The sequence below is a fragment of the Aulostomus chinensis genome, chromosome 14 (assembly GCF_037954235.1).
Source record: "Aulostomus chinensis isolate RoL2024-O1b breed Wild chromosome 14, RoL_Achi_v1.0, whole genome shotgun sequence".
In the NCBI taxonomy this organism is placed as follows: Eukaryota; Metazoa; Chordata; class Actinopteri; order Syngnathiformes; family Aulostomidae; genus Aulostomus; species Aulostomus chinensis.
The window spans coordinates 22,817,597-22,844,012 of record NC_141333.1 but is presented as its reverse complement, the minus strand read 5'-3'; the positions used below and the strand labels follow the sequence as shown (position 1 = coordinate 22,844,012).

The following is a 26,416-nucleotide window of genomic DNA, read 5'->3' as shown; positions in this document are numbered from 1 at the left end:
GCACGATAATAATATATTTTAATGATACTTGATCATCCGATCATCATCAAGTATCGTCGCTTTAACAAGTCCCAACATGAGCGTTGGTCACCTCCGGCTGTGAAAAGTGGTACGTTCCTGTCACTCGGCCAGCGGGAGAGGGAGGGTCATCATGGCGTCTGAGCAGGTCCGTTATCTTTTAGATTTGTTGTTATTCCCGTGTTTTTCTCCGTCTTCCGTCCGTCTTACGGTGTCTGTTAGGGGGCAGATGTAGATTTACACGGGAGGGACCTGATATAACTCGTTGTATCAGTCAGCGGGGCTCTGGTGTCGAACCCACAGGGACGTATCCCTCTTATAAATATTGACCTCCGCTTCCATATTACATGGAAATGAAAATGCGGAGCTCCGGGGTTCCAATAAGGCAAATTTGCCAGTACATGGAGCAAATATCACTGTGTGACAATGCGGCAACCGAGGTCCGTGTTGCTGCTAAAATGGTAGCAGTTTATTTTTAGCTCTGACCAGAGACAGGCGGACGCGGGGCTTTTAAGTGAGGCATTCCAGCGCACAGCGAGGAGCCTGGACTCCCGAGATTGGCTGTGAGACCTCAGTGACGGTGCTCCCCTGAGCTGCAATCTGATTTTACATCATCAAGGTCAATATGTAAAGGATGTCTAAAGCCCATGTAGCTATGTGAGGGAATGTGGTGAGTAAAACAGGTCAGGTTGGCTGTCATAAAGAGACTGTTTTACGTTCCAGGAGAGTTCCAACGGGCCAGTGAAGAAGTCCATGCGAGAGAAGGCGATAGAACGACGCAACATCAACAAAGAGCACAACAGCAACTTCAAAGCAGGCTATGTTCCCATTGAAGAGGAGCGGCTCCATAAGACAGGGCTGAGAGGACGCAAGGGAAACATGGCCATTTGCATCATCGTCCTCCTCTTCCTCCTCGCTTTAATCAACCTCATCGTGAGTTCTCAATCTACCTGTGCACCCAAATGATGCCTCCCTCGAAAGTGACGGTTGATAAAGAATGACGATACCCTCCCCCAGATCACACTGGTAATATGGACGGTGATCCGGATCGGTCCAAACGGCTGCGACAGCATGGAGTTCCATGAGTCCGGCTTGCTGCGCTTCAAGCAGAAGGCCGACATGGGCGTCGTGCACCCGCTGCACAAGAGCACAGTGGGAGGTCGCAAGGATCAGGACCTGGTCCTAGTGGGCAACAACAACCCGGTGAGACCAGCACTCACAGCTGACAATTAATTAGACGGCCACAGGAGCATCCACACGAGATCAGTAGACGAGGCAGATGGCGGATGTTTGCATCAGTTATGGTTCTTTGTTTACGGCGAGGAAACGACGCAATACAGAGACGATTTAGGGGCTCAAAAAATGAAAAATTCGCGATGTTAAAATGTGCATGCAATCTGTTTACATCACATGATCTTAATGAAAATAGATTTTATCGAGGTACAAACAGACACATTACCTAAGTTAAAGATTTAACAAACAAAAAAAACACCAAAATCCCACGTTTAAATCTAAAAAATGTGGGTTTTGATCATGAACATGGATGGTCAGACAATAGACACATACGATATTAACCACCTTCTGATGTCACGGCTCACTAGCAGGTATCTTTTTCTTTAATCTATCAGCGTCTGTCCAATGGCCGATGTTCATAGAGGTTTGCTCACATCTCTCCGTGATGAAGAAACAACAACAAGTGTATGATTTATAAGATTTTACAGATGTTTTGGAAATAAACAATCATGTTACTTTTGAACTCAGGGTCTTCATGTGTGTGTTTCTCAGTCTAATCCAGTCATTCAACAGTCGCCATCAGTAAATATCAGCAGAGTGGGGGACAGAATCGGGTGTCAACTCGATGTCCTCCATCCCACACTTCAGCGTTTCAAAAATATAACAACAGTTTGTAGAACTGACAGCTCTGCTCCTCTCTCTCTCTCTCTCTCTCTCTCTCTCTCTCTCTCTCTCATGTGTGTGTGTGTGTGTGTTGCTCCAGGTTGTGTTCCAGCAAGGCAACACCAAGCTAAGTGTAGAAAAGGACAAGACGTCAGTCGTCAGCGATGTTGGCATATCCTTCACGGACCCGCGCACACAGACCACATTCTTCAGCACCGACTACGAAAACCACGAGTTCCATCTGCCCAAAGGAGTCAAAGTCCTCAGCGTTAAAAAGGCCTCCACAGAACGGGTGCGTATCTCCCAGCGCACAAAGTAGCACATTCTTCCATCAGAGAACCCTCAGACCACATTCGGAACGTCAGCACAAGTCAGTCTGGTCGCATGAAAGGTTTTGCAAATGTGTCAATAATGTGAGCAACTTGCATGTGTGTGTGTGTGTGTGTGTGTGTGTGTGTGTGTCGGTGCTCCGTCGCTGCAAGTGCACATCAGTCCAGTGTCAAGCTTGGTCTGTGCATTTCTGGGGGACACAGAAGTGCTGTTACCCAGCATGCAATGAGCTGCTGGGGGGGGGGGGGGGGGGGGGGGCTTATACCACCTCCGGGAGTGGTGGGGGTCTCCTCTTACCTGTTTGATGAAGGTGCGAAAGCACAGTCTGTCACTCGGTGATGACCAGATATTGTGTCATCGTAAAGTGATGCCAACTAGAAATACCACATTTGTATGCCTCTATGGTGTGTGCCTTTCACAGTGACCTTTGACCTTTGGCCGTCACAGAACATCCTCAAGTCCCGGTGGATGTAGGTGTCAAATTTGAAGAAGTTCTCCAAAGTTGTCCCAGAGATATGGCGTTAACCAAGATGTGACAGCTGGACGGACGGCGCAGAGACGTGAAGCCATATGTTAACCCTCTGGGGTCTTGGTTGGCTTCTGTATGACATCATGATATTACAGAGTTTCAGTGCTATAAAGCCAAAAGAAAATGTTACAAAAAAACCACAATCATATTCAACACAAAACATAAGAGCTGAACGAAATCTTGAACCGCATCACAGGAGTGTCATCAGCAACACAAGGAGGTTAAAAGTGAGTGAAGACTTGAGAGGAAACGGTCTGATGTGTTTGTTTGTAGATCACCAGCAGTGCTTCATCGGACCTGAACATCAAAGGGGACAGCAAGGCTATCATCCGTGGTAACGAGGGGGTCAACATCATGGGCCGCACTGTGGAGTTCAAAATGGGGGGCGGCATTGAGCTGAAGGCTGTAAGTATGAGTGGCGAGTTACACAAGCTCCCATCTCTCTGCTCTGTCCTGCAGTCGAGAGCCGAGACCCACACAGACCAGCTGACCGCTAGCTAGCTTAGCACAATGAATGGTAGTGGGTTGGAAGTGTTAGCATACCTCCGTCAGCAGTCATTAACCGGATCAGGTTCTGGGACTCGGTTTTTCCTGCTGTAATCTTCCTCACCCTCTCCTCCAAAGTCGGCCATGTCTGTAGCAGCAGTCACTCATCTCGTCATCAGTAAACGTTTTGTTTGCCAAAGTTACAATGAGACTTTTGAGGCGCTGCATGAAACACTGCAACCAGCAGCTTTGTCAGGAAAATAGTTCCAGTTATGTAGTAGTACCTAAAATTACAGTGTGTTGTAATCTGAAATTACTGCTTCATAACAAATAGTACGCCCAACCAGAGTTCTTCTTGTGCAGGCAAAGCTTTTAGAGAAAAGTGCATTTGATGACCTTCATGGAGCTAACGCTATCCTAAATTGTGCTAAGCTAACTAGCGCTCAGCTGGTCTCTGTAGGTCTCAGCTCTGCTGCAGCACGGAGGAGCGAGGGGTGTCTGGTGTCTCGTCTGACTCTGAGGAGGATGATGACAAGCGTATTTCCCCGAAAACTTTTTTAAAAAAAATCCCTTAATTTAATTTCCTGTCATTTTTTTTCATAAGCATGAAAAAAAGATCTGAAGAAAGTGAAAACACGAGAAGTGACAGATTCCGGGTGGTGTTTCTCTTCGCAGGAGAACAGCATCGTCCTCAACGGCTCCGTCATGTTCAATGCCACACGCATCCCCAACTCTGCAGGAGTTGTGTATTTTGACGAGGGCCAGGAGAGGTACAAGCTGTGCATGTGTGAAGATGGGACTCTGTTCCGCGTGCAGGTGAAATATTCCAACATGGGCTGCCAGACCTCTGATAACCCCTGTAGAAAAGTCCACTAGGAGGCCGGACTGCAGTCTGCTGAGTGTCCCCATCCACCAGCCGCTGAAGTGAGTCAGCACTTTGAGAGGAGCGTCTGATAGTGTGTGATAATAATGATATTTATAATGCTAATAAAAATGAAATAGGCTGTTTTTTATGGCTCATACATGACAGTAAAGGTCTCATTTGTGTTTTCTAAACAGGACTTACTTTGCAGATCGTTGCCATTTGGAAAAAAGATATTTACAACCAACAAGTGCTGAAGTGTTTTAATTAATTTGCCAAATTAATGTAAAGTTGAAGCAGCGTTAAACACTCCTGTATTAACATCTTAGCGTCATTAACAGTCGGGATGCATGATATTGGACTTTTTGCCAATATGCTGATATTTTACAAGCGATGTTATCTGGATAAAACACATTCACGTGATATTCCTATTTTGTATGTACCGATAAATAAACACGAGAAGTATTTGTCAAATATTCAGAAAAGCCCATAGATGATATATTTATTGTTGTTTCTTCATCACTAATGGCGAGTGAGGAGGACCACAGCTGAACTGATGCAGGCGTCGGCCATCAGACTGACAATGACCGATCAATGACAGCTGATCACACGTGATGGTGTGTGGAAGCTTTCTGCCTTACCGTCCAGTATTACCTAAATACACACCTGGTAGACTCTGCTGTTCTTCTGGCAGCTGTGTGCAAGATGTTCTCGGTTTTGTTTACTGGCCAGCATGGAAGTGATATGATAATTATTTATGTAATACTTGCTGGGGAAATGTAATCTAATGTATAAGATACTTTCTGAAGCCATCCACTGTGTCTCTCTCTTGGACTGTCAGTCACGCACGTACCAATGGATTTATAAGGGATAATTTATAATATATACATATACATACATACATATATATATATATACACACATACAAAATATTCTTATTTTGTTGCAAATGCTTTTCTACAGTGAGAAAGTCAAATATTGTTGGATAAACAGAGCTAGCGTGTTTGTTCAAGCTACAGATCCATGCTAATCTGTCATTGTTGATGTTCGAGGACGCCAGGAGAGGTGACATCACCTCAGCAGCTACAAAGCTTTTTTTGAGTGGTTTGAACTTTGTGCAATATAGTATTGGACTTTTGTTTTGAATTGTCTTGTCTGTCTTTTTTTTAACAGTTCTGATGCTGAAAACGTCATGAGGTAGTTTTTCTTTGCGGACATCATGATCATGATGATGATAAACTCTTGGTTTTTGTTGTTTTTTTTTTTTTTGATCCACAAAACAGAGAATGGCTTTGTTTGAAAAATATGTCCAACATTTAATTGCTACGTTTGTTTCAATAAAGAAACCCACTGAACCTCTGCTACGATGCCGAACCTCTTATTGTCTGTGTTGACGTGGTGATGTCAAGCCATCAAGGTTTTATAATCTAATAGAATGTGCGGCCAGGGCTTGGCTGCTCTCCTCAGCTCACCGTTATCTATAAGGCATAAAGAGGAAAACAATGACAGTAAGACATTAACTAGACATGTGAATGATTGAATAAATCACAGTGGCATCTGGAGGAAGGCGTGAGGGTTAAGATCGACGCAGCAGAATCCACTTCAGACTTTGAACAGAAACAGTCAGTCGCAAGTTTTCCTGTTTTCCTTCTGAGCAAAGACTTGATACACAGGTCAGTCGTTCCTCACACTCTCATTTAAAGTTGTTTGTTGTCGTCTGATGAAGAATGGTTCTGGTTCACAGTCTCCATGTCGCTCCGTGAATCCTCACAGAGAACTGGATCTTTGCCGTCTGTCGTGGTCTGAGGAGAGGTTGTGATGGCGAGGGTAGCGGGGTCTCTCTTTGCTGCTGCTGCGCTGCTCCTGGTCTCCACAGGGGTCCATTGCCGCTCTCCCAGACCTGCCTGTCCAGAATCCTGCACCTGCCAGAGAACCCACCTCATGAACTGCTCCACCTCTGGTCTCTCCCTCATGCCAGACCACATCCAGGACTCGGTCACTGAGCTGGACTTGTCTCATAACCTTTTAGACTCTGTCACACTCCAGCAGCCACACCGGAACCTCAGGAATGTATGGCTGGGGAACAACAGTGTCACACACTTGTCTCTCTGCATAGAGAGAAACCCAGCAAGCCAAAATGTCAGAGGTACAAATCCACTTCCACTCCCAGGTGGATGTGTGTCTTGGGCCCCCACCCTGCAGCTGCTGTCTGTTGAGAGGAATCAGCTCGAGCAACTCCCCGAGGGTGAGTCAGAGTCACACAGCCCTACACCTGCACGCAGCAGAGCCTATCAAGAACCGGCACTTCCAGAGAGCGCAGCGTAGAAGGTGTTTGTAAAACTATAGACCCTCAGGAGTAAAGTCACAGGAACAAACTTTAATGATGCTGGAAGCAAAAGTCTCACCTTTAAAAATAAATAAGATGAAATGTTAATATGGGAGTGCGGGCAGACAGACAAGTGGAGGTCATCTCCATGTTCCAACCCCGCTGCTCATTAGGCGCCGACACATCAACGCTGGTCAACAGCAGCAGAGGGAAGTGATGCTTCCCACCAGTGCAGTTATTTACAACTCCAACTTATCTGATTCATCATAGCACAACATGGCATCTTATCTCATAATGATTCATAGACAACACCCTGATGTTGTGAGGCTGTTCAGATGCATGACCTGCGGCCCTGGCAACACAGTATCACAGTCAAGGTGACCTCTGACCTTGACGGAGGAAACAGTCCAAACAGAGGTCACCAGCCTGGATTGTCTGATCGATAAATTACATCTGAACATCCATTTTAGTGTTTCTCAAACTCTTCTTTTCCACTGTGTGGGTGAGGATCGTACGTCTGATAATCCAAATTTACAATCTCAAGATGATTGACACTTTTTAATTGCCCTGAGGAATGTAGAGTTCTACCCAGCTTTGCTGAGCCAGCGCAGACATTAGGGAGGAAGAAAATTCCAATATCCAGAAATCAGCTTTAATTTTTTTTTCTAATAATGTACTTATCAAACACTTGATAAAGAGGTTTAAACTTTATCATCCAAAGCGATTGAAGGTAACATCACTTCACATGTGGTCACTAGAACTTGAGCTGCACTGGATTTTCTGAAGGTGGAGTCAGGATGTTTTACAGCTTAGAATACACTGAATTGTCAGAAATAACATCAGTGCACTGAAATAAAATTACTGTGAATTCAAAATTGTAAATCAGCCCAAGCATCATTTTCTGAATTATGATCGTATACACAACATACACGCCGGTATCGACATATCCACGATAGGACTGGTATCAGTCAGGCTCGAGCAGGAAGTTATTGAGTCAGAGCAGGAGGACACGCCCACCAACATCTTGCTGTAAAAGATCAACGAGGTCCTTTAATGTATCGATTTTGAGTGAATGTGTTCCAGTCTTACAGTTCTTTTATTTGATTTTCATATTTACACAAACACTCTGAATGGTGGTTTATCTTTAGTACTTTGCTCCACTGGGAAATGATTAAACCCTGTCAGATAAAAACACTGTACAACCTGTCAATCAGTTGCAGTTTTTCACGTGGCTCAAATGGAGGTGTAAACACACACACACACACACACACACACACACACACACAGGATCTCAATTACGATCTCATTTTCTGGGATTCTTCTCAGGGCATGTGTGGACAGTCCATTTACTTAGGGAGAGGTGTGCTGACAGTCAGACTTGCTGTTTGGTATTCAGCTCACAGCAGCCTCAGTGCCTCTCTAATGAAGCACAGAGCCACCGAGCCTTACAGCACTTTCACAAACACACAGAGAGAGAGACTGTCTCAGGCTAGTGAAAAGACAGGAGGAGGAGACAGCAGGGGAGAATGAGCAGCACAGAAAAATTCTTGTCCCCCAATTAGTCATAAAATACAGGAATGTGTGGACTCATATTCCAGCGACTGATTCAGACATTATACGCTATTTACACTGAAGAAGCAGAGCGAGCGAGAGAGAGACAGGGAGAGGCCTGCGTGTTTAATTCAGCAGCTACAACACAGCAGCACTGCAGACTTTATACCTTCAAATGCACAGAAACAGTTTCTTCAGCTTGCCACCACACTGGAGAAGTGCAAAACTGAGGTAACAAGAGGCAGACATGCCAATATTTCCACTGCCATTGTGACTGAAAGCACGTCCAGAAGCCATCCCACTGGGTTCTAACCCCAGGTGTTCCTCTCTGCCATCCAGGGCTGAATGGTAGTGAGTCCTTACAGGTTCTGCAGCTGTCCTTCAACAGGATCTCGACTCTCCGACCAGAAGATCTGGCCAACCTTCGCCAACTAAGAGAGCTACACCTGCAGCACAACCTCATCACCAGCCTCCATCCACAGATGCTCCAGGATTTAGCACGGCTGAAGGTCAGTATGCTCAAACTAAAAATCACGTAGCTGAATGGTTCATTACTTCCACCAAAGATGTCATGTGATCATTAGCACACGTCCGTTTGCTAGCAAGATATCTCAAAAACTAGCTGGTGGATTTTGATGAAATTTGGTGTAAAGATAGGTTCAGTAACAAGGAACAACTGATTAACATTTGGAGGCGATCAATATTATAGTCTATATATATGAATCAATATCAGAGCCTGGGTCCTGAAGACTCTTCTAGGCCACTGGCAGCATATAGCAATTAGCAATATTATTTCAATCAAATTCAAAACCTCTAAGTGAAATGGTTGAGAGAGAAATATTTTGCCTTCCTGAAATCATCTTGATCAAACTCTGGATCTGTGAACCTATAATTGATACAATGGGTTCCTAAACATTGAAGCATGTTTTTAAGAAATTTATTGAGGCCATCTATTTTGATTAGAAGGTGTTCAGCTCCTGGAGATGGTATGGACTGTGACTGGTGTACAGAGGACCTAATTTTAGTGTCAAGGAAACAAATGTTTGCACAAATTTGATGATACTATGTCTATCTACTGTATCCGTGTAACATCCACTCCCTGTTCTCGTTATGTCCCCCTCAAAGGTCCTTGACGTGAGCTTTAACATGATGACCAGCCTCCATCCTTTGATGTACCTTTCCCTCCGTAATATTGGTGCGGAGGTTAGCCTGGGTGGGAACAGGTGGCACTGTGACTGCAACATGCGCTCTCTAAGAAGATGGATGACCTATGACAGCAGCAGAGGCCTGCAGTCCTGGACTGTGGTGTGCGATTCCCCATCCAGCTTCTCAGGCACCGACCTGCTCCAGTTAGAAGAGGATGACCTTCACTGTTTTACTGTGGAACACAAGCCTCAGCTCCCCCAGCACGTGACGGTTCATAGCGGCTCTGGAATACTGTTGTCCTGCTCCGCAACAGGTAAATGTAAATAAAGACAGCAACGCTAAACCACTTTCGGTCAAAGAAACCTGCACACAGTCAAATAACAACACACCAAACAAAGTAGGCCAGTGCGACTGCATGTCAATATTCTCTTTCTTTTGTAGAGTCATTGTGGTGGATGCCACATGGTCGTGAACCTGTGAAGCAACCTCAGCTTGGTCTTCTCATCAGAGATATCCAAGAGAGAGACGCAGGTCTATACGTGTGTGCGTCTGATGAACGGGAGGCTGTGTCGGTTTTTAACCCCCAGATTAGTAAAATAGGAGGGACAAGAAGACAAACCAGAAGTGCATCTGGAAGCAGCCAACAAATAGTCCCACAAGGCACCCTAGGCAGGACAGGTCAGGAAAGGAATCAGACACCTTCACAGGCAGACTTGACTTTGGCTGTGTGTCTGTCTGTTTTTATCACATTTCTGATTGCCTTTATCCTCGGAGTCCTAGCTAGACCTCTCATTGACATTCTCTGGAGAAAGATAACCAACAAGAAACGCTCCTCCGCAACCCACTCTGTCTCTTCTGTGGAGCAAAGACAATACGACAATGAAGCCTATGCGAATTTCGAGGACTTAAATGAGGCTCACAGAGAAAGGAGAGTCACATTTAGCACTGTTGACTTTAAAATAGACAGCAATGTACAATATTATGATGCCGTGATCAATAGCAGAAAGAAGGACACAAATAATCATGTAGTGTTGGAATGTGAAGAAGCTGAGGTTGTTAAGGATGAGCATAAATCTAGAGACTCAGAAAGTGACCACAGTTTACAGGAGAGTACTCCAGACAATATCCAGAGAGATGGCCGAGACCTCACGGACGCAGGCCGCACACTTACCTCAGATGCTGCTGAGCTGGAGGACAGAAGAAGCTTGTCTTCACACTCAAGTGCTTCAGGGTGTGACAGTGTTTCACAAAGGGACCAAAGGACCCAGGGAGAACACACAGCACCCACATCTCCTCAGCTGGCAGAGGACCGAGCTCAGCAGAGCGGTGATTGCTCAACACCAAAACAAGTTTCCTTTGAGGGCAAAGCTGAAATTCCTGGATTTTCATCTGAGCCGTTTGTGGATTGGATACCACACAGAGATAACGACAACCTATCAGACCCTGAGCAGTGGCAGGAGAATGAAGAACAATTTGAATTTAGCGATTCAGTTCGGAGCACATCAGGAAGATCCAGCAGCCTGTTCGGTTCTTTCAATCATTCAAACCCAACTGTGGCACCAACATCAAATAGAAGTGATTCTTCAAGCCTCGGCTCATATGTGAGCGAGGGTGAGCCCTCACAATACACCATGAACCAAGAGGAGGCTACAGGAAGGAACTCCACTGAACCAGAGGACTATGACACTATCCTAACTAAGAATCCTAGATTGGAGCAGACAATCCATGCTGTAGAGCCAAGCTTGGGAGTGACCAGTCACAGCAGAAATCCAGAATCAACAGCATCTGCAGTTTATTCATCTTCTTCCAGCAGTGAGGGTGAAGAAGAATTTACAAACTGCAAAGAGGAATTTAAAGACAGGCTTAAAGTGACTGAATCCAGCGAGCCTGAACCTCTGTCAGTCGACCTGAATTACACAAATACCCACCTCAAGAGGAGTCCGGATATTAACACCCAGTTAGCTTCTGGTTCTTCCTCTAGCGATGACGGTGAGGATGAAACAACAAAGCATACAGAAGATCAAAAACAAGAAGAGTGTTCAGAGTATCAGTCTGTAGGCCATGATGTAATGCAGCCACAATCAAGTCTGAAATCAGGAACACAATACCCTTTCCTTCATCTTGGTCAAATCCCCCCTGTTAAGAGGCGTTTGGATGTCAAAGTATCACCCCCACCCTGTGAATCATCCTCTAGTAGTGACAGTGAGGATGAAAAAAGCCACACAGAGAAACAGGAGCAGGAGGAGATGTTCGGGGAAAGGATTCCAATCAAGGTAACTCAAACTGTGAGTCATGACCTGGATGCAAGGTGGCCCATCCTTGATTTAGAGAATGTTCCACGCATTAAAAGACATCTAGATATCAATGGACCATCACCTGCTTCTGGCTCATCCACTAGCAGTGATAGCGAGGATGAAACAAGAGTAAACCAAGACCCAGAGACAGATTGGCCAGCCATTGATCTGGATCGTAATATACACATCAAGAGGCGTCTAGATATTAAAGCATCATCACCACCTTCTGATTCCTCCTCCAGTAGTGATGGTGAGGCTGAAACAAGCCACACAGAGAAACAGGAGCAAGAGGACATGTTCGGGGAAAGGATTCCGATCAAGGTATCTCAAACCGTGAGCCATGACCCAGACGCAAGGTGGCCCATCCTTGATCTAGAGCATATTCCACGCAATAAAAGACATCTGGATATCAAAGGACCATCACCTGCTTCTGGCTCATCCACTACCAGTGACAGCAAAGATGAAGCGACAGTAAATCAGGACTCAGGGACACAGTGGCCTGCCGTTGGTCTGGATCAAAGTCATGATCTAGAAAAAAGGTTTCCTCTCCTTGATCTTGATCATATTCCCCCTGTTCAGAGGCGTTTGGATATCAAAGCATCATCACCACCCTCCGATTCATCCTCTAGTAGTGAGAGTGAGGCTGAATCAAGCCACACAGAGAAACAGGAGCAAGAGGAGGTGTTCGGGGAAAGGATTCCAGTCAAAGTTTCTCAAATCGTGAGCCATGACCCAGATGCACAGTGGCCTATCCTTGATCTAGAGAATGTTCCACACATTAAAAGACGGCTAGATGTCAAAGTGCAATCATTTCCTGATTTGTCTTCTAAAAGTGTAACAGTAAAAGAAAATATGCCCCAGATAAAGGCACAAGGTCCTGGGGAGGAAAGCATTTCAACCTTTCAAATTCAAGAATCTGAAGTGGAAAGTCAGCAGCCATATGTTGAGGCTACTACATCAATCAAGAGGCGTCTGGATATCAAAGCACCATCATCTGCTTTGGATTCATCTAGTAGTGAAAGTGAGGTTGAAACAACGAACCACACTGACTACTTGGAGCAAGAGGAGATGTTTGTGGAAAGGATTCCAGTCAAGGTAACTCAAACTGTGAGCCATGACCCGGATGCAAGGTGGCCCATCCTTGATCTAGAGCATATTCCACGCAATAAAAGACATCTAGATATCAAAGGACCATCACCTACTTCTGGCTCATCCACTGGCAGTGACAGCAAAGATGAAACAAGAGTAAACCAAGACCCAGAAACAGATTGGCCAGCCATTGAGCTGGACCAAAGTCATGATCTAGAAAAAAGGTTTCCTCTCCTGGATCTTGGTCATATTCCCCCTGTTCAGAGGCGTTTGGATATCAAAGCATCATCACCACCCTCTGATTCATCCTCTAGTAGTGACAGTGAGGCTGAAACAAGCCACATGGAGAAACAGGAGCAAGAGGAGATGTTTGTGAAAAGGATTCCAGGCAAGGTTTCTCAAACAGTGAGTCATGACCCAGATGCACAGTGGCCCACCCTTGATTTAGAGAATGTTCCACGCATTAAAAGACGGCTAGATGTCAAAGCACCAACACCTGCTTCTTACTCATCTTCTGGCAGTGACAATAAAGCTGAAACAACAGTAAACCAAGACCCAGAGACAGATTGGCCAGCCATTGATCTGGATCGTAATATACACATCAAGAGGCGTCTAGATATTAAAGCATCATCACCACCTTCTGATTCCTCCTCCAGTAGTGATGGTGAGGCTGAAACAAGCATCACAGAGAAACAGGAGCAAGAGGAGATGTGCGGGGAAAGGATTCCGATCAAAGTACCTCAAACTGTGAGACCTAACCCAGACCCACAGTGGCCTATCCTTGACCTAGAGAATGTTCCACGCATTAAAACACGTCTAGATGTCAAAGCACCATCACCAGCCTCTGGTTCATCCTTTAGCGCTGAAAGAGAATATGAAATAGCAGTTAATCAGGACTCAAAAACAAAGTGGCCAAACCTTGACCTTGTTCAGGTTACCCCATTTAAGAGACGGTTGGACATCAAAACATCATCACCTCGCTCTGATTCCTTCTCTCAATGTGTCAGTGAGGATGAAACAATAAGCCACTCAGAGAAACAGGAACAAGAGGCAAGGTCCCCAATCAAGGTACCAAAGAATGTGAGTCCTGACCCAGAAGCAAAGTGGCCTCTCCTTGATCTTGGTCATATTCCCCCTGTTCAAAGGCGTTTAGATATCAAAGCATCATCACCACCCTCAGATTCCTCCTCCAGTAGTGATGGTGAGGCTGAAACAAGCCACACAAAGAAACAGGAGCAAGAGAAGATTTTTGGGGAAAGGATTCCAATCAAGGTATCTCAAACTGTGAGTCTTGATCCAGACCCACAGTGGCCCATCCTTGACCTAGAGAATGTTCCACGCATTAAAAGACATCTAGATATCAAAATAGTGCCTCCACCCTCTGCTTCATCTTTTAGCAGTGACAGAGAATATGAAACAGCGGTAAGACGGGACTCAAAAACAAAGTGGCCAAACCTTGACCTTGTTCAGGTTACCCCATTTAAGAGACGGTTGGACATCAAAACATCATCATCTCGCTCTGATTCCTTCTCTCAACGTGTCAGTGAGGATGAAACAATAAGCCACTCAGAGAAACAGGAACAAGAGGCAAGGTCCCCAATCAAGGTACCAAAGAATGTGAGTCCTGACCCAGAAGCAAAGTGGCCTCTCCTTGATCTTGGTCATCTTTCCCCCGTTAAGAGACGTTTAGATATCAAAGCATCATCACCACCCTCAGATTCCTCCTCCAGTAGTGATGGTGAGGCTGAAACAAGCCACACAAAGAAACAGGAGCAAGAGGACATGTATAGGGAAAGCATTCCAATCAAGGTATCTCAGACTGCAAGTCATGACCCAGATGCACAGTGGCCTATCCTTGATCTAGAGAATGTTCCACGCATTAAAAGACGGCTAGATATCAAAGCACCAACACTGGGTTCTGGCTCCTCTTTTAGCAGTGAGAGAGAATATGAAACAGCAATGAACCAGGACTCAGGAACAACCCTTAGTCTGGGGCAGTCTACACAAGTCAAGAATCATTTAGGTATTGAAGCACCATCGCCGGCATCTGCATCGCCCTCTAGTTGTGATGATAGTGATGATGAAACAACAGGCCAAAGGATCACTAATCAACCACGGACAAAATTCGGCGTGGAGAGGTCTTTGAATATCCAGCCACCATATCAGCCGGGAGAGTCCTCTGACAGTGACCATGAACGCCAACTTTCAAGCCCCACCGTGAAATATGAGTCGAATTTGGGTGTTCGCCACATCAACAGACATCTGGATATCAAAACACCACCTCGATCAGATGCAGAAAACGAGCTCATTGGCTCTCCTAAATCCCCAGTGATAAATATTCCACAAAGAGCAGAAAAAGAACACAGGCTCAAATTAGAAAACTTCAGGTTCTTTTCCAATGATGTGGGGGATAAAACCGACAGGACAACACCAGAGATGAACCCAGAGCTTGAGTCAAAGTGGGCCACGATGAATCTTGGTTTCTCCCGCTTCAGAAAGCGTCTTGACATTACGTCACAGACGCAAGTAACTCCCAATCCTCCGACATCACCTCCACCTGCCTCCCCCTCCTCTGCTAGCAGTGAAAGTGAGTTTGGGTTCACACCAGACCAGTCACAAACCCAAGCTACTAAGATGCAGGGGAAATCCCCAGCAGAGCTCAAAAGCCAAACATATAATTTCACCAATGCCCCCCATTTGAATGCAGAAGCACCATCACAAAAGGAACCCAGCAGCAAGGGTGAGGGGGACACAACGGACCACCTCGTACCAGACCTGAGTCTCGGTGTCCCTCGCGTTAAGAGACGTCTGAACATCAGGACAAGATCCCCACAGCCGAGTAGCTCCCCGTCTTCCTGCAGTGAGGGTGAAAATGAAGTTGTAGTAAGAGCTGAGAAACAGTCAGGGGTGACAGACAGTGATTCACTGATACATTATAAACGTGCAATTATCAAAGCTTCATCTCTGCCAAGTGATTTTTCTACCTCCAGGGGAATTGATCAATCTACCAAACAAGAACACAAATCAACTGTAATGGAAACTGCTCAAGAAGGTTCATCCTCCAGTGTGGGAGATAGAAAGGCCTCTCGTGTTCCAAAGACAACCCCCGTTTTGAGGTTTGATGACATAAAGAATAAGCTGAAGCTGCTCAGAGGCTCCAGAGATGTGGGCCTGCCACCTGAGATACGGTGGACTGGTGCAGGCCGGCACCTGCCTGATCTACCCATCCCCTACAGTCCAGGGAGAACTCTGAGTCAAAGGCCATTATCTCCTCTGCAGGCTCCACCTGGACAACCAGGACACCTCCCAGCTGGATCCTCCTCCAGTATAAAAAGTGAAGATGAAATGAAACAAGACAGAGGGGAAGCAAATGTGAAACCAATGCAACAATATTCATCTCTTAATCCCAGCAGTGTTTCTCTTTCATCACCCCTCAACACGTTTGACAGCTCACTCAGCAGCACAAAGGTTGTACCCGAGGACAGGAGGGACAGAAAAGGCCTCACTGCTCTAAAAGCCATGTCATCAGAGAGACGATTATGGGACACGGAGGATGAACATTTAGTCATGGGTACACCTGCCCCCACTGATGACAAGGGTCCATGGCGGAATACCAGGTCTGAAGCTGATGTCAAACCCTTGGCCAAACAGCCAAAGCCAGAATTCCTTCTTCCCTCAACTTCATTGCATGAGAGAACTGTGCCAGATATTCGACATCGTATCCCCCCCTATGAGAGACACGTGATTGAAGATACTGAACCACCTCAGGGGCTTCCACCTCCGGTCCCCACAGCACCACCACCACCAGACGAGGATCTACAAGATCCCACATGGGGGTCTCAGCAGAGCAGCTTCAAACAAACACGTGACAGTACAAGTTACCGTCTCCAGCAGAAGAGAAGCACGAGGGAATCTGACCCTCACCCGTTCATGCAGCCAAACCTTACCGTCTCTTTTGATCCCTCAAATATTAGTGAGGTTTGACAACGCAGCAAGCAAATGATTGACAACGTTTGATCAGAAAGTGGCTTGTGAATAGTGAAAGTATGAAGTATAGCCAGCTCTTTACCATTAGAGTACATTAAAGATGGTTAATTAATTATACTGTGTGTCAGCCTTGTGATGGACCTACTTTGGGGGGGCCCCCCCCTCACCTCTCGACCAATGACCCAAGACCCTGTGCTCGATGGATGGAGGCTTGGTTTTGTGTGAGTGCTGAATAAGACTTGCCTCAGGATCAAAGGGGGAACATGAAGCCCTTTAATAAAATTTTAGCCTGACCTTCACCTGGACTCAAACCTGCTGCAGCCCGTGGTCACATGACCCTTAGTAAGTGATTACAAGACTGTTAACCGTTAACTGAACATTATCCAGGTTATAAATGTGCCCTTTTTGAAAAATGTTGCCCTTATTATTTTTGCACACGATGCATGAAATGAAACGTAAATACTGATCATTTGACAGAGAAATCGAGAGCACCATGTTGATGTCTTGAGTTCCTCATTTCTGTGAATCCGAAGCATCCATTTATCTTCAAACATTACTATGTATTAAGAGCATAATTAAAAATCATATTCTAAACAACAGTGTTGTGTTTGTACAAGTAAATCTAAATGATGATACTTGATGGAAAACTACTGTATGAAGTCAACAGGCCAAACCAAAGCATGTAAGTTAATAAACCCTTTTATTTAAGTATATAGACATAGGTTATAGTGAAAACAGACATATAGACACTTAGTTTACATACATATATACACTTGGAACAAGGCTGTTCCTCCTCCTGCATTGTCATGGGATAATACTAAAGCACTGATCTATACACATTTGATAGGCAAACAACAACTTTAGTATTTTATGCTGATGATGGTTGATGCATTGTGAGACTAGTTCCAGTTGTAGTGGATTTCAATAAAACTAGAGCTGATTTAAATGCGTATTCTCGCTGTGACATTGTGCAAAAGATGCAAAACAAATTGAGCACTGCCAATAAATTACATAAAACCCTATAAACTGGCTACAGCTCCCTGGAGCTCTCCGGCATGTGTGAGGAGGAGGAGGAGGAAGGAGGAGGTGGTGCACGAGTGGCTAGAAATGCAGGAGGGAACTCTCGTTCCACCGTGAGGTTACAGGTGTGTTCCAGGTCTTAATAAACACAATCATGACTTTCATCAGAATCAAGAGAACATGATCGTGAATATCAAATCAAGCACAAAACACTTGCACAAATTCCTGTACAAAACAAACAAAAATCTTGTTTTCAAAAAATCTCATCCATTCACAAAAGGCTCTGTTGGAGCATGCATGCAAATATTAAATCTTTTAACAATTCAGCATCACACCACAGCCAAAGACAAAAATGTATACATGTGTTACAAGAACATAATACTAGGCGAAAAGAACAGCATAGCATTATCACACAGTTCCAAATTGTCAGTGTCCATTGTTTTGAAGAGATCCTATGGGTGGTTCAAAGCAACACTTTCAGCAAACCTACACTTCTACTGAAGCCTGGAGGACCTTGTCCTGAGAGGGCCACTGGTCTTTCACTGTACTTCTATTAACACTGTCCGTGTTGGGAGAGATGCTACTAATAAGAGGAAACCTGAAGCTATCAGTGGACTAAGGAAGACAAAACAGATGCCATATATCAAGACAAAATGGACACCAACTAGCTCTATGTCATCTTATAACACAGCCCAAACAGTCTGAGTTCATCCTGAAATAATCCCTGACCACTCAGTGTGTGTGCAGACCGTGTGTGTTTTGTGTTAACACACATGCATGTGCATGTGAGATTGTTAGTATGTGTGTGGCGCACACACAAAGTGACTTCCGTGTTTTGAGGCACAGTAATACTCTTACCTACACAATGTAGATACATCGATTGGCCGTCGGACCAATAAATGCTGAACAGAGCACTGGTGGCTCACCACTGTACTGAAAGAAGCAGCAACGCTGATTTGTTTGGTGTTATGAGGTCTAAAGCCTTTGCCGGGATTTAGCAAGCTGGAGCAAAACAGCAGGAGGGAACACAAAGTGGAGGGAAAAAGAATCACTGGCACAAATTAATAGTAGACGGCACAGGCACCGTCAACCTGTCATCAACCTTTTTGACACAGTGTGCTTCTTGTAGAACTTCTATAACTCAAAATATGACAACCTAGAGTTAGTGCCATCCGTCTAGAAAAGCTCAAGTTCAAGTTCATTGCACAGATATAATATTTAAATGTGCCCAGGTCAACATGACCCTGTTTAAGACTCAGACACAATGCATGAATGGTCGTTTCCGTTGGTTACTCTGTGCTGAAGACAAAGGGTGAGGAGCAGCTCCCCCCTCCCCTCGCACTACTATTTTGCTCTCAGTATCCATGTATGATATCCTAACACAGACAGCAATATGACACATCACAGTGAGAGAGAGCAATACCACTGGGGATTGCTGCAAGCTGGCCCACTATGCAACTTCGGCAGGGAATGCAACTCCACAATGACAGCCCACAGTCTCCGCACTCTGGGCAGCATGCACCCAGGGGTGCAAACCCAGCGCCCCACCCTTACCCACCCACAACCCCTCATTTACCGGGAAGCACACCCCCATCACTGCTTTACCGTTTTTATATTGTTTTGTATTGTTGTTGATTCTCGTAGCAGTTGTTGTCACAGTTGTAGTTTTTCTTTTTTTTCCCCCCCGTTTCGCTCGCAGCTATGACATCTGTCTCTCCTTGTACCATTCCACGAACTCGTCCAACAAAACTGGCCCTAGTGAGAAGGGTCAAAGAGATCGGACCAGGTTAGAACGCGGCCATCAGTGCGACACTCACGTGAAGGTGTAGAGAAGTTGTCACTCACAGGCACCGTCCTCATCATAGTTACTGAGGTCCAGGTTGATTGTTCTGCTGAACTCTAAAACATTGCACCATTGGTCTTTGTTGATGACTTTGTACTTGGATTGCTGAGAAAGGATACGCGAGAGCGTTAATACAGCTGCGCTGCCACGCTTCAGACAGCCTTGAGTGACCGAGATGGGAGGTCTTCGCCGTGCGAGACGTCCACTTACCTCTAGAAACTGATTAAACACAGGGAACAGAGGCCACGTCTTTCCCAACAGAAGTCCCAGCATGCACTTGGCTGTATTCAAGTCCAAACTTCTCTGATCCTTTTCCTGTTCAATCAAATCCCCCACTTTGTGAAATCAATGCAAAATACTGACCACACTTTTAAAAAGGCAGGCAGGCAGTATAAAAAGATCAATAGCAGTATTCGCCTAATGAACAAAAACACGCAGAACTCTGGATTTATCTCAGCTGCATCTGCTGTCTTTTTAGTTCCATGTCAACTCGGGGGAAATGTGGGACGATGGAAATACGCTGAACACTTGATCAAGGCTTTCATACACCGAGACATTCTGGATCTTGACATACAGGAGCACAGCAGCTGTTTGTGATATACACTTATTGTCCATCTTGTCCAGAACCAGAAGAAGATGGATCCCTGTCTCTCCTCTGTGCTGCATTAGACTGCTGAGACCCCCAGAGACCAACTGAGAGCTAGTTAGCTTAGCATAATGAATGGTAGTGAATGGGCTGGTTAGCAGGTTGTAGTTCCACCACTCGTCCTCATCCTCCTTCACAAAGTCAGCCATGATGAGTTGCTCATCTAACCGTAACAACAGGGCTTAAGGAGGTGCTGCATCGAATCACCGCACCCACTAAGAAAAGTAGTTCCAGCTACATGTCTGCTGCTAGAACGACAAAATCTCACAACCAAATGTAGACACATGCCTTGAACAATTAACAAAGGCCACGAGCTCCAGAAGTTACATGACTTAGTAGAAAGGAAATCTACTTTTACAATTCATCATAATTACATGCTAGCAGCGAAAACAATATACCTGACGTCAAACAACCAGTCACTGAATGATAAAGAGAAATTATCCACATATTTATAAATATGTAAATATATATATCTATAAGACAGGGGGGAAAAAAATCCTCCTTAACTGCAGGTACTGGCTTACTGATACCCAGACGCCGGAGGAGCCTGTGCAGTGTGAGCACCGTCTGCCACCTGACTCACGGCAGGCAAACGCGCTGGCAAGGACACTCGAACCCACGGGCGCTCGTGCCAGTGACCAGAGCATCGAGGGGCAGAGGAATGCAAACACTTCCCATCCACTATCATTCATTGCGCTAAGCTAATTAGCAGTCTCTGCAGTTCTCAGCTCCCTGGTGCGTGAGGAGAGAAGGTTTTCTGTCTGCTTGTTGGGTTCTTTTTAGTATGGAGGTTCGACTGAGTGCTTGAAAAAGACCTTCAGATTCAATCAGACATAGCTGGTAAAAAACTGAGTTTTACCATTCAGTACACTTGAGATTCATTTCTGTTCACAATGCATCTTTAATGCTTCGACTCACCCGAGCAAAATCAAAGGCATATCTATAGATGAGCTTAAAACTGGTGCTGTCGTTTAAGACCGATCTCAGGTAGTCGAGCGAGTTCCTCAGCCTCTCAGTGGAGTCACACCTGACAACAGCAGACAGAAGAGCGACTCAGACACGAGCTACACCTGATGGACATGCTTGAACAACCACGAGTGCAGATCAAGATGAAAGTGACGTACTGTAGGGAGCCCATGCCCCTCAGCCACTCCTGGAGAGTGAAATATCCCATACTCTGGGCGTCCAGCTTCCAAGCAAGCACCAGCATCACCACCTGGGCACAAGCAGCAATCTTTAGAGCTACAGATCCCCTTAGACAGACGGGGGGGGGGGGGGGGTGTCAAACACAGACAGTGAAACAGAAGATCGGCTTCAGTGAGAGCCGGTCTAATTCAGACGAGCACTGCGCCTTACAAATCAACTGCAACGGCACATTTGAGAAAATCAAATTTGCTAAGGATGGCAGTCACATGCTACCACAGCCAGAATGGTGTCTGATAATAACAGTCCGGCCAGCAGCCCAAAAATGTGGTCTGATGCCTCAAGCCAGCAAAGAGAGTACAACTGCAGCCTGTTGTTGCTACAACATCACAATCGCAGAGGAAGAAGAAGAGGAAGAAGGAACATGCTTACATTTTCCGGCTCCACTCCAATGTCCTCACAGAACTTCTCCATGCCCTCTGGACCCACCACGTCGTCACAGCCTGATTCAGACACACAAGGGTGAGGTCTATGGCAGATTTTGATCCTGCAGGGCCGATCGCTCAGCGACTGGTCAGAGCTAGAATCCATGACACCAGGCCTCACTAACGACATCTAACTCCTTGCCCCTGAGATCTATCGTGTATCTCCTGTGACTTTTCAAGCCGTCAGGCTCTGTTTCCTGTCTGCGAGACAACACTGAGGGCTAAAAAGTCATAATCATGAAGAACACTTCACGAATGAGGTCAGCTGTGATTTGTGTACCCATTAGTGAGCACTTGAAAGGAAATGCATGTTTTTTGGATGAAGTATCACTCCAAAATGTTGCACCTCACCTGCATATTCATAGAACCACTCCAGGCACCTTTTGCTGGAGAACGTCTCCTCCTCACGGATCTGTGGGGTGTCAGGTTTTCTGAAAACACTGCATACAGAAGGACAGGCTGGGTCACGGGCTCAGCGGCGTCACCGCAAACACACTACAAACACACCGCAGACATCGGGAGCTACATGGAACACACGTTCACGCTTTCTCTTTTTCAACAATCCTCCACGTTACAGAATCTCAGCTGGGCTCATTCATGGGAAAGGAGGACGGAGGCACACCTGTCCTGGCGACTCTTCTTGGCTGACATGTCATCTCCAGCAGAGGGTCTCCTCTTTTTCCTGGGAGGCATGGCTCTAGAGCAGCAAGCTGGGGACGCAGAGGCAAAGGTGAGGAGTCAGAGTCCGTTTCTGTCACCGGCCCGTTTTCTAGTGAGGGGACTACGGAGAGAGAGATGGACCAGAGAACCAGAGCAGCCCAAGTGGTTCTGTTCTGGCTCTACCACACACACACTCTTGGGACAAAAACAGATCAGAGCCAGAGGTCAAAGGTCTCGCTGCACCAGCTGTGCCGTTACCACCTACCAGAGCTGCACACTTCTGAACAAGCATCTACTTACGTTTGCAATATGATTTGAAATGTAGGTCATCCTAATTTTACATTGTTATTCTTATTTTCTTTTAAAAAAGCCATTTAAATGACAAGGCTGTTTATTTTTGTGGGGATCAGAGTCAGGATGCAGGCAGGACGGCCCTGCAGCGCCACAATCCAAATGTCATTTGGTACACGATCAGCCTTCAACACGCGTTTCACCAGCCGGCCATTAGAAAAGTACAGCAAGACACATTCCGGTTCATTTAGGAGCCCTACCACCAATGACCACGGAACACCGGAAGAACAAGGTAGTTAATAGCCGGGTTTCCTGAGGAGGGACGCTGGCGTCGCCCTCAGGGAAGGGGAGGGGCACAGTTGTCAGCGAGGGACTCATAGCAGCTTAGAAAGCCCAGAAAGGTGCTGGTCGAGGTGGTTCAGGCTTCTAGTCAGGATGCCACCTGGGCGCCTCTCCAGGGAGGAGCTCCAGCTGGGAGGAGGCGGACCGAGGGCCAGGTGGAGGCACTACATCTCCATGCTGGCCTGGCGGGTCAGAACTACTACCTCCACGACCCAGATTCAGACAACCAGATGAAGACAGACGGATGCTGTCCGTCCAGTTCCTCCCACCCTGCCGCTCTATTTACGACAGCGGTGACAGACTGACATCATCACCCACAAACTCGGGGAGCGGCGGTGTTTTTACCTGAGGGGTGGCTATCCTGTCCAACGTCTTCTGTTAGGTTCTACCAGAGCAAATACCACTGTTAGCAGCACATACGTGAGCACATACTTTCACACTCATCAAACGCAGGAGCTGTCGGCGAGTATTTACCAGCCTGTGCAAGGTGTGGTGGATCTTATGGATGCTGGCCAGTGTCGTCAGGTGGGAATTCAGCTGAAAATCTAGAAGGAGAAGAAGAAGAAGAAGAAGAAGAAGGAGAAAAAGCATTAAAGTGTCAATCCAGTCCAGATTCCTTCTGCTGCAACTCAGCCTCACCAGCAGGATCAGCACAAGGGTACAAGAAGGTGACATTCCATCGCCCACCAGAACCAGTAATTTCAGCTCTAACTCATCATTTCGTCAGGAATCGAACCCAAACGCTTTGATTAGCTTCGTCTGCGCTTTGAAAAGGACTGGAAACTATCAGAGCAGCGAGGGAGTGACTCTCTCTCTCGGCATTCCTCGACAATCTCGCCCGATCGTACGCGCTACCTCGTCGCTAAGGGTCATCTGCGCGTCCGAACGCTGTCATCGGTGGTCGTGCGTGCGTGTGTGCGCGCGCGTGTGTGTGCGTGTTTGATTCCAGAGGCCAAGGCAACTCACCGCCGAGCAGATAGCACTAGCTGCATACCTAAAATAGCAGTGAAGACGCGCAACTTGCACAGAGTTTACAAAGTATCTAGAGAGTTGGGTGTGTGGGAGTTGTAGTCCATTTCCTCCAAACCAGCTTTACAGAAGCCCGCTCCGGTTTGGGATAAGGAACTACAACTCCCAGGCCTTAGCAAAACAAGTATTTCTTTCAGAGCCTTCTTCCCCCCAACATTCACCTCGACTGATTGAATGCAGTTTACGCATTTTTTTAAAAAATAATGAGAATACAAAATACCCCGAATCTCACACGTCCGCTTGCACACGAGCACTGCGCAGACATTCAGCAGCGGCGGGTGAAGATGCCGCAGAGCCCGACGGCGCTGCTGCTGCTGCACCAGGCAACGAGAGATGTTTTACACAACTGCGTCACAATTTTCATTCTCTCTCGCACTCCGCAGTTGACCAGGAAAACTGACCGATTACCGGAGGGCGGTGCGCCGGTCACAAGTTTGACGGCGTGAGTCTGCGCTTCTGCCAGGAGGAGCATTAAAACCGCCGTCAGCTTAGAACGCACAACCTTAGCGCCCCCACTAACTCAGCCCCGCTAACGCACAAAAAAAATTAACTTCAGGAATACGACCGTGGGGGGGTGGGGGGGGGGGGGTGAGTGACCACCTGCATGTGCGGTGTAACTGAATTTACAGCCGCTCGCGTTATCCTCCCTTTGTTGTCGCCAGAGACGGAGCTCCGGCTGATACAAAGACACCAACAATTAGCACGGAATTCACGCGTTCACGTCAAACTGAACCGAGCCCACGAGCGCCGCCGGTGCTATTCCCCCCCCACACACACGCACGCACGCACGCACGCACACCACCACCGCGCGCGTCTGCGGTGCGACCCCCGCAGCATCGCCCGCTAACAGGCGCGACCCGCTCCAGGGAAGAGCAGCCGTGTAGCGCTACTACTTACTTGCCGCATCAGAGTGCATTTTTATGAAACACACAACTGTCTGTGGGAAGTCCGCAGACCGGCCAATAGGCGGAACTTGGGCACGTAAGCCACGCCCGCGGCCGCTGATTGGGCCCGAGTCCGGTCCGCTCCCGCCCCCGCCCCCTGCTGATTGGCTACTCCAGCTGTCACGTCAAGAAAAGCCGTAGGACTCTCACATGCTCCGGCGCGATTGGTCCGGGATGCCAAAACAGGCTGCGCCACCTCCGTGATTCATTGGCGGAGAGGTGTTTTTTTACGTGAACGCCAATCCCCGGAATTTCCTCGTGCAAGGGTAAAAACCCCGCCCACGATGGGATCTGATTGGCTGGTTGGGTCACGGGGCCGCGTCCCTCTGAAGCTGCTGTTTGGGTTCGTTTAATGTCAAATCGGGTCGAGGAGGTAGGAGACGGCCCATCTGGGCCACGGTGTGAGTTCGGGTTCGTTCCACTGGGCAGAAGCCCGAGATGTCCGCCGGGATCCGGTTGGAAATGGTGCTAATTTAGCCGCAAGTAGCGCTGCGTGCACTCAGTGCTGTTGTTGTGATACCAGCAGCCATGAGATTGATATAACCCCCCCCCCCCCATGGTGGTTCTGTGTCCTCTTCTAGCTCGGGTCCTCTACCAGAGGCCTGGGAGCTCAAGGGTTCTATGCAGTATCTTAGCTGTTCCAAGCACCGAGGTTCAGGTGTTGGTCCTGCAACCTGCTGGAGCCACTCTCCAAGTTTATGGGTCACCTTGGAACCACGTAAGCCTTGACCTTCTACATCTGTTCTCAACCTTCTCGTGCTCCTTCCTCCTGATGTTGGCGTCAGCTGGTGTCACCACATCTGTCACCACTGTCCACCTCTATGTCCGGTTGGTTCACCTGTACCTGTCTGTCAGTCTGGAAGCTGCAGTCCCACAGCACCTTAGCCCTGTTATTCTCAACCACTTTGTACGTCCCATTAGGATCTGGGTCCTTCTGGTCCACACACAAATATATGTCTGTGTGTTACAACAGCCCTGAAGATGAAGACGAGCATCCTTTTACAGTATCATTACTACCCACAGGCATTTTGTGTGGTGTTGTGTAAGTACACACTACAGTTTTGGTATTTCCTTGTGATACTAACATGTACTTTGACTCAACTACAATTCAGAGGAAATGCAAGTGTTTCTTATTGTACTATGTATCTGGTTATATTGTCAATACAGATTTTACTCTGCGAAAGCTTGATCGTCTCATTAAACACAACATATTTCTTTACTGATCAAAACTGGTGCTTTATTGTGGGCCTTTTTTATGACAGCAGCCATTTTCAAGGGAAGTGTATGCAAACACAGGCGTTACACACTGATGGCCACTGAAGGTTCTGTTCTAATTGGGTTGCACCAGCTGTGGAAGTGAGGCAAGAGTCACAGAAACCAAGACAGTGGCATGTCAGAGATTTCCGGTGTGACTTTTAACAGACAAACAAATCAGGAGGAAACAAATTGAGTTGGAGACCAACACACTAAATCAGGTCCAAGCTGTCCCGGACCGTAGA

The 26,416-nt window shown here is 46.7% G+C and overlaps 3 protein-coding genes across 14 annotated transcripts; 2 read left to right on the top strand and 1 right to left on the bottom strand.

Annotated features, from left to right (window-relative positions):
- The first annotated feature begins 77 nt into the window (after positions 1-77).
- Positions 78-5,487, top strand: sgcb (sarcoglycan, beta (dystrophin-associated glycoprotein)). Of its 3 annotated transcripts, XM_086224596.1 has the most exons (7): positions 78-166; positions 742-951; positions 1,036-1,221; positions 2,015-2,206; positions 3,047-3,178; positions 3,935-4,183; positions 4,319-5,487. In XM_086224596.1, exons 1-6 carry the CDS (start codon positions 152-154, stop codon positions 4,133-4,135), a joined length of 936 nt encoding a protein of 311 aa, XP_086080722.1. In that variant the 5' UTR covers positions 78-151; the 3' UTR covers positions 4,136-4,183; positions 4,319-5,487. The 3 variants fall into 3 exon arrangements, with proteins under 3 accessions (XP_086080722.1, XP_086080721.1, XP_086080723.1); XM_086224595.1 differs by having other exon boundaries at positions 3,935-5,486; XM_086224597.1 differs by lacking the exon at positions 78-166 and adding an exon at positions 183-637 and having other exon boundaries at positions 3,935-5,486.
- A 452-nt stretch (positions 5,488-5,939) lies between these two features.
- On the top strand, positions 5,940-17,024 carry lrrc66 (leucine rich repeat containing 66). The gene is made up of 4 exons (XM_086225201.1): positions 5,940-6,366; positions 8,338-8,507; positions 9,124-9,457; positions 9,586-17,024. The coding sequence occupies exons 1-4, from the start codon at positions 5,940-5,942 to the stop codon at positions 16,509-16,511; spliced, it is 7,857 nt and encodes a 2,618-aa protein (XP_086081327.1). The 3' UTR covers positions 16,512-17,024.
- A 190-nt stretch (positions 17,025-17,214) lies between these two features.
- Positions 17,215-24,936, bottom strand: dcun1d4 (DCN1, defective in cullin neddylation 1, domain containing 4 (S. cerevisiae)). 10 transcript variants are annotated; one of them, XM_086224581.1, is made up of 11 exons: positions 24,871-24,936; positions 23,419-23,489; positions 23,290-23,329; positions 22,274-22,361; positions 22,003-22,091; positions 21,599-21,669; positions 21,148-21,239; positions 20,942-21,050; positions 19,588-19,692; positions 19,380-19,482; positions 17,215-19,289 (listed from the first exon to the last, which is right to left on the bottom strand). In XM_086224581.1, the coding sequence occupies exons 1-11, from the start codon at positions 24,887-24,889 to the stop codon at positions 19,234-19,236; spliced, it is 843 nt and encodes a 280-aa protein (XP_086080707.1). In that variant the 5' UTR covers positions 24,890-24,936; the 3' UTR covers positions 17,215-19,233. The 10 variants fall into 10 exon arrangements, with proteins under 10 accessions (XP_086080707.1, XP_086080710.1, XP_086080709.1 ...); XM_086224584.1 differs by lacking the exon at positions 24,871-24,936 and adding an exon at positions 24,574-24,824; XM_086224583.1 differs by lacking the exon at positions 24,871-24,936 and adding an exon at positions 24,194-24,524.
- Between the last annotated feature and the right edge of the window lie 1,480 nt (positions 24,937-26,416).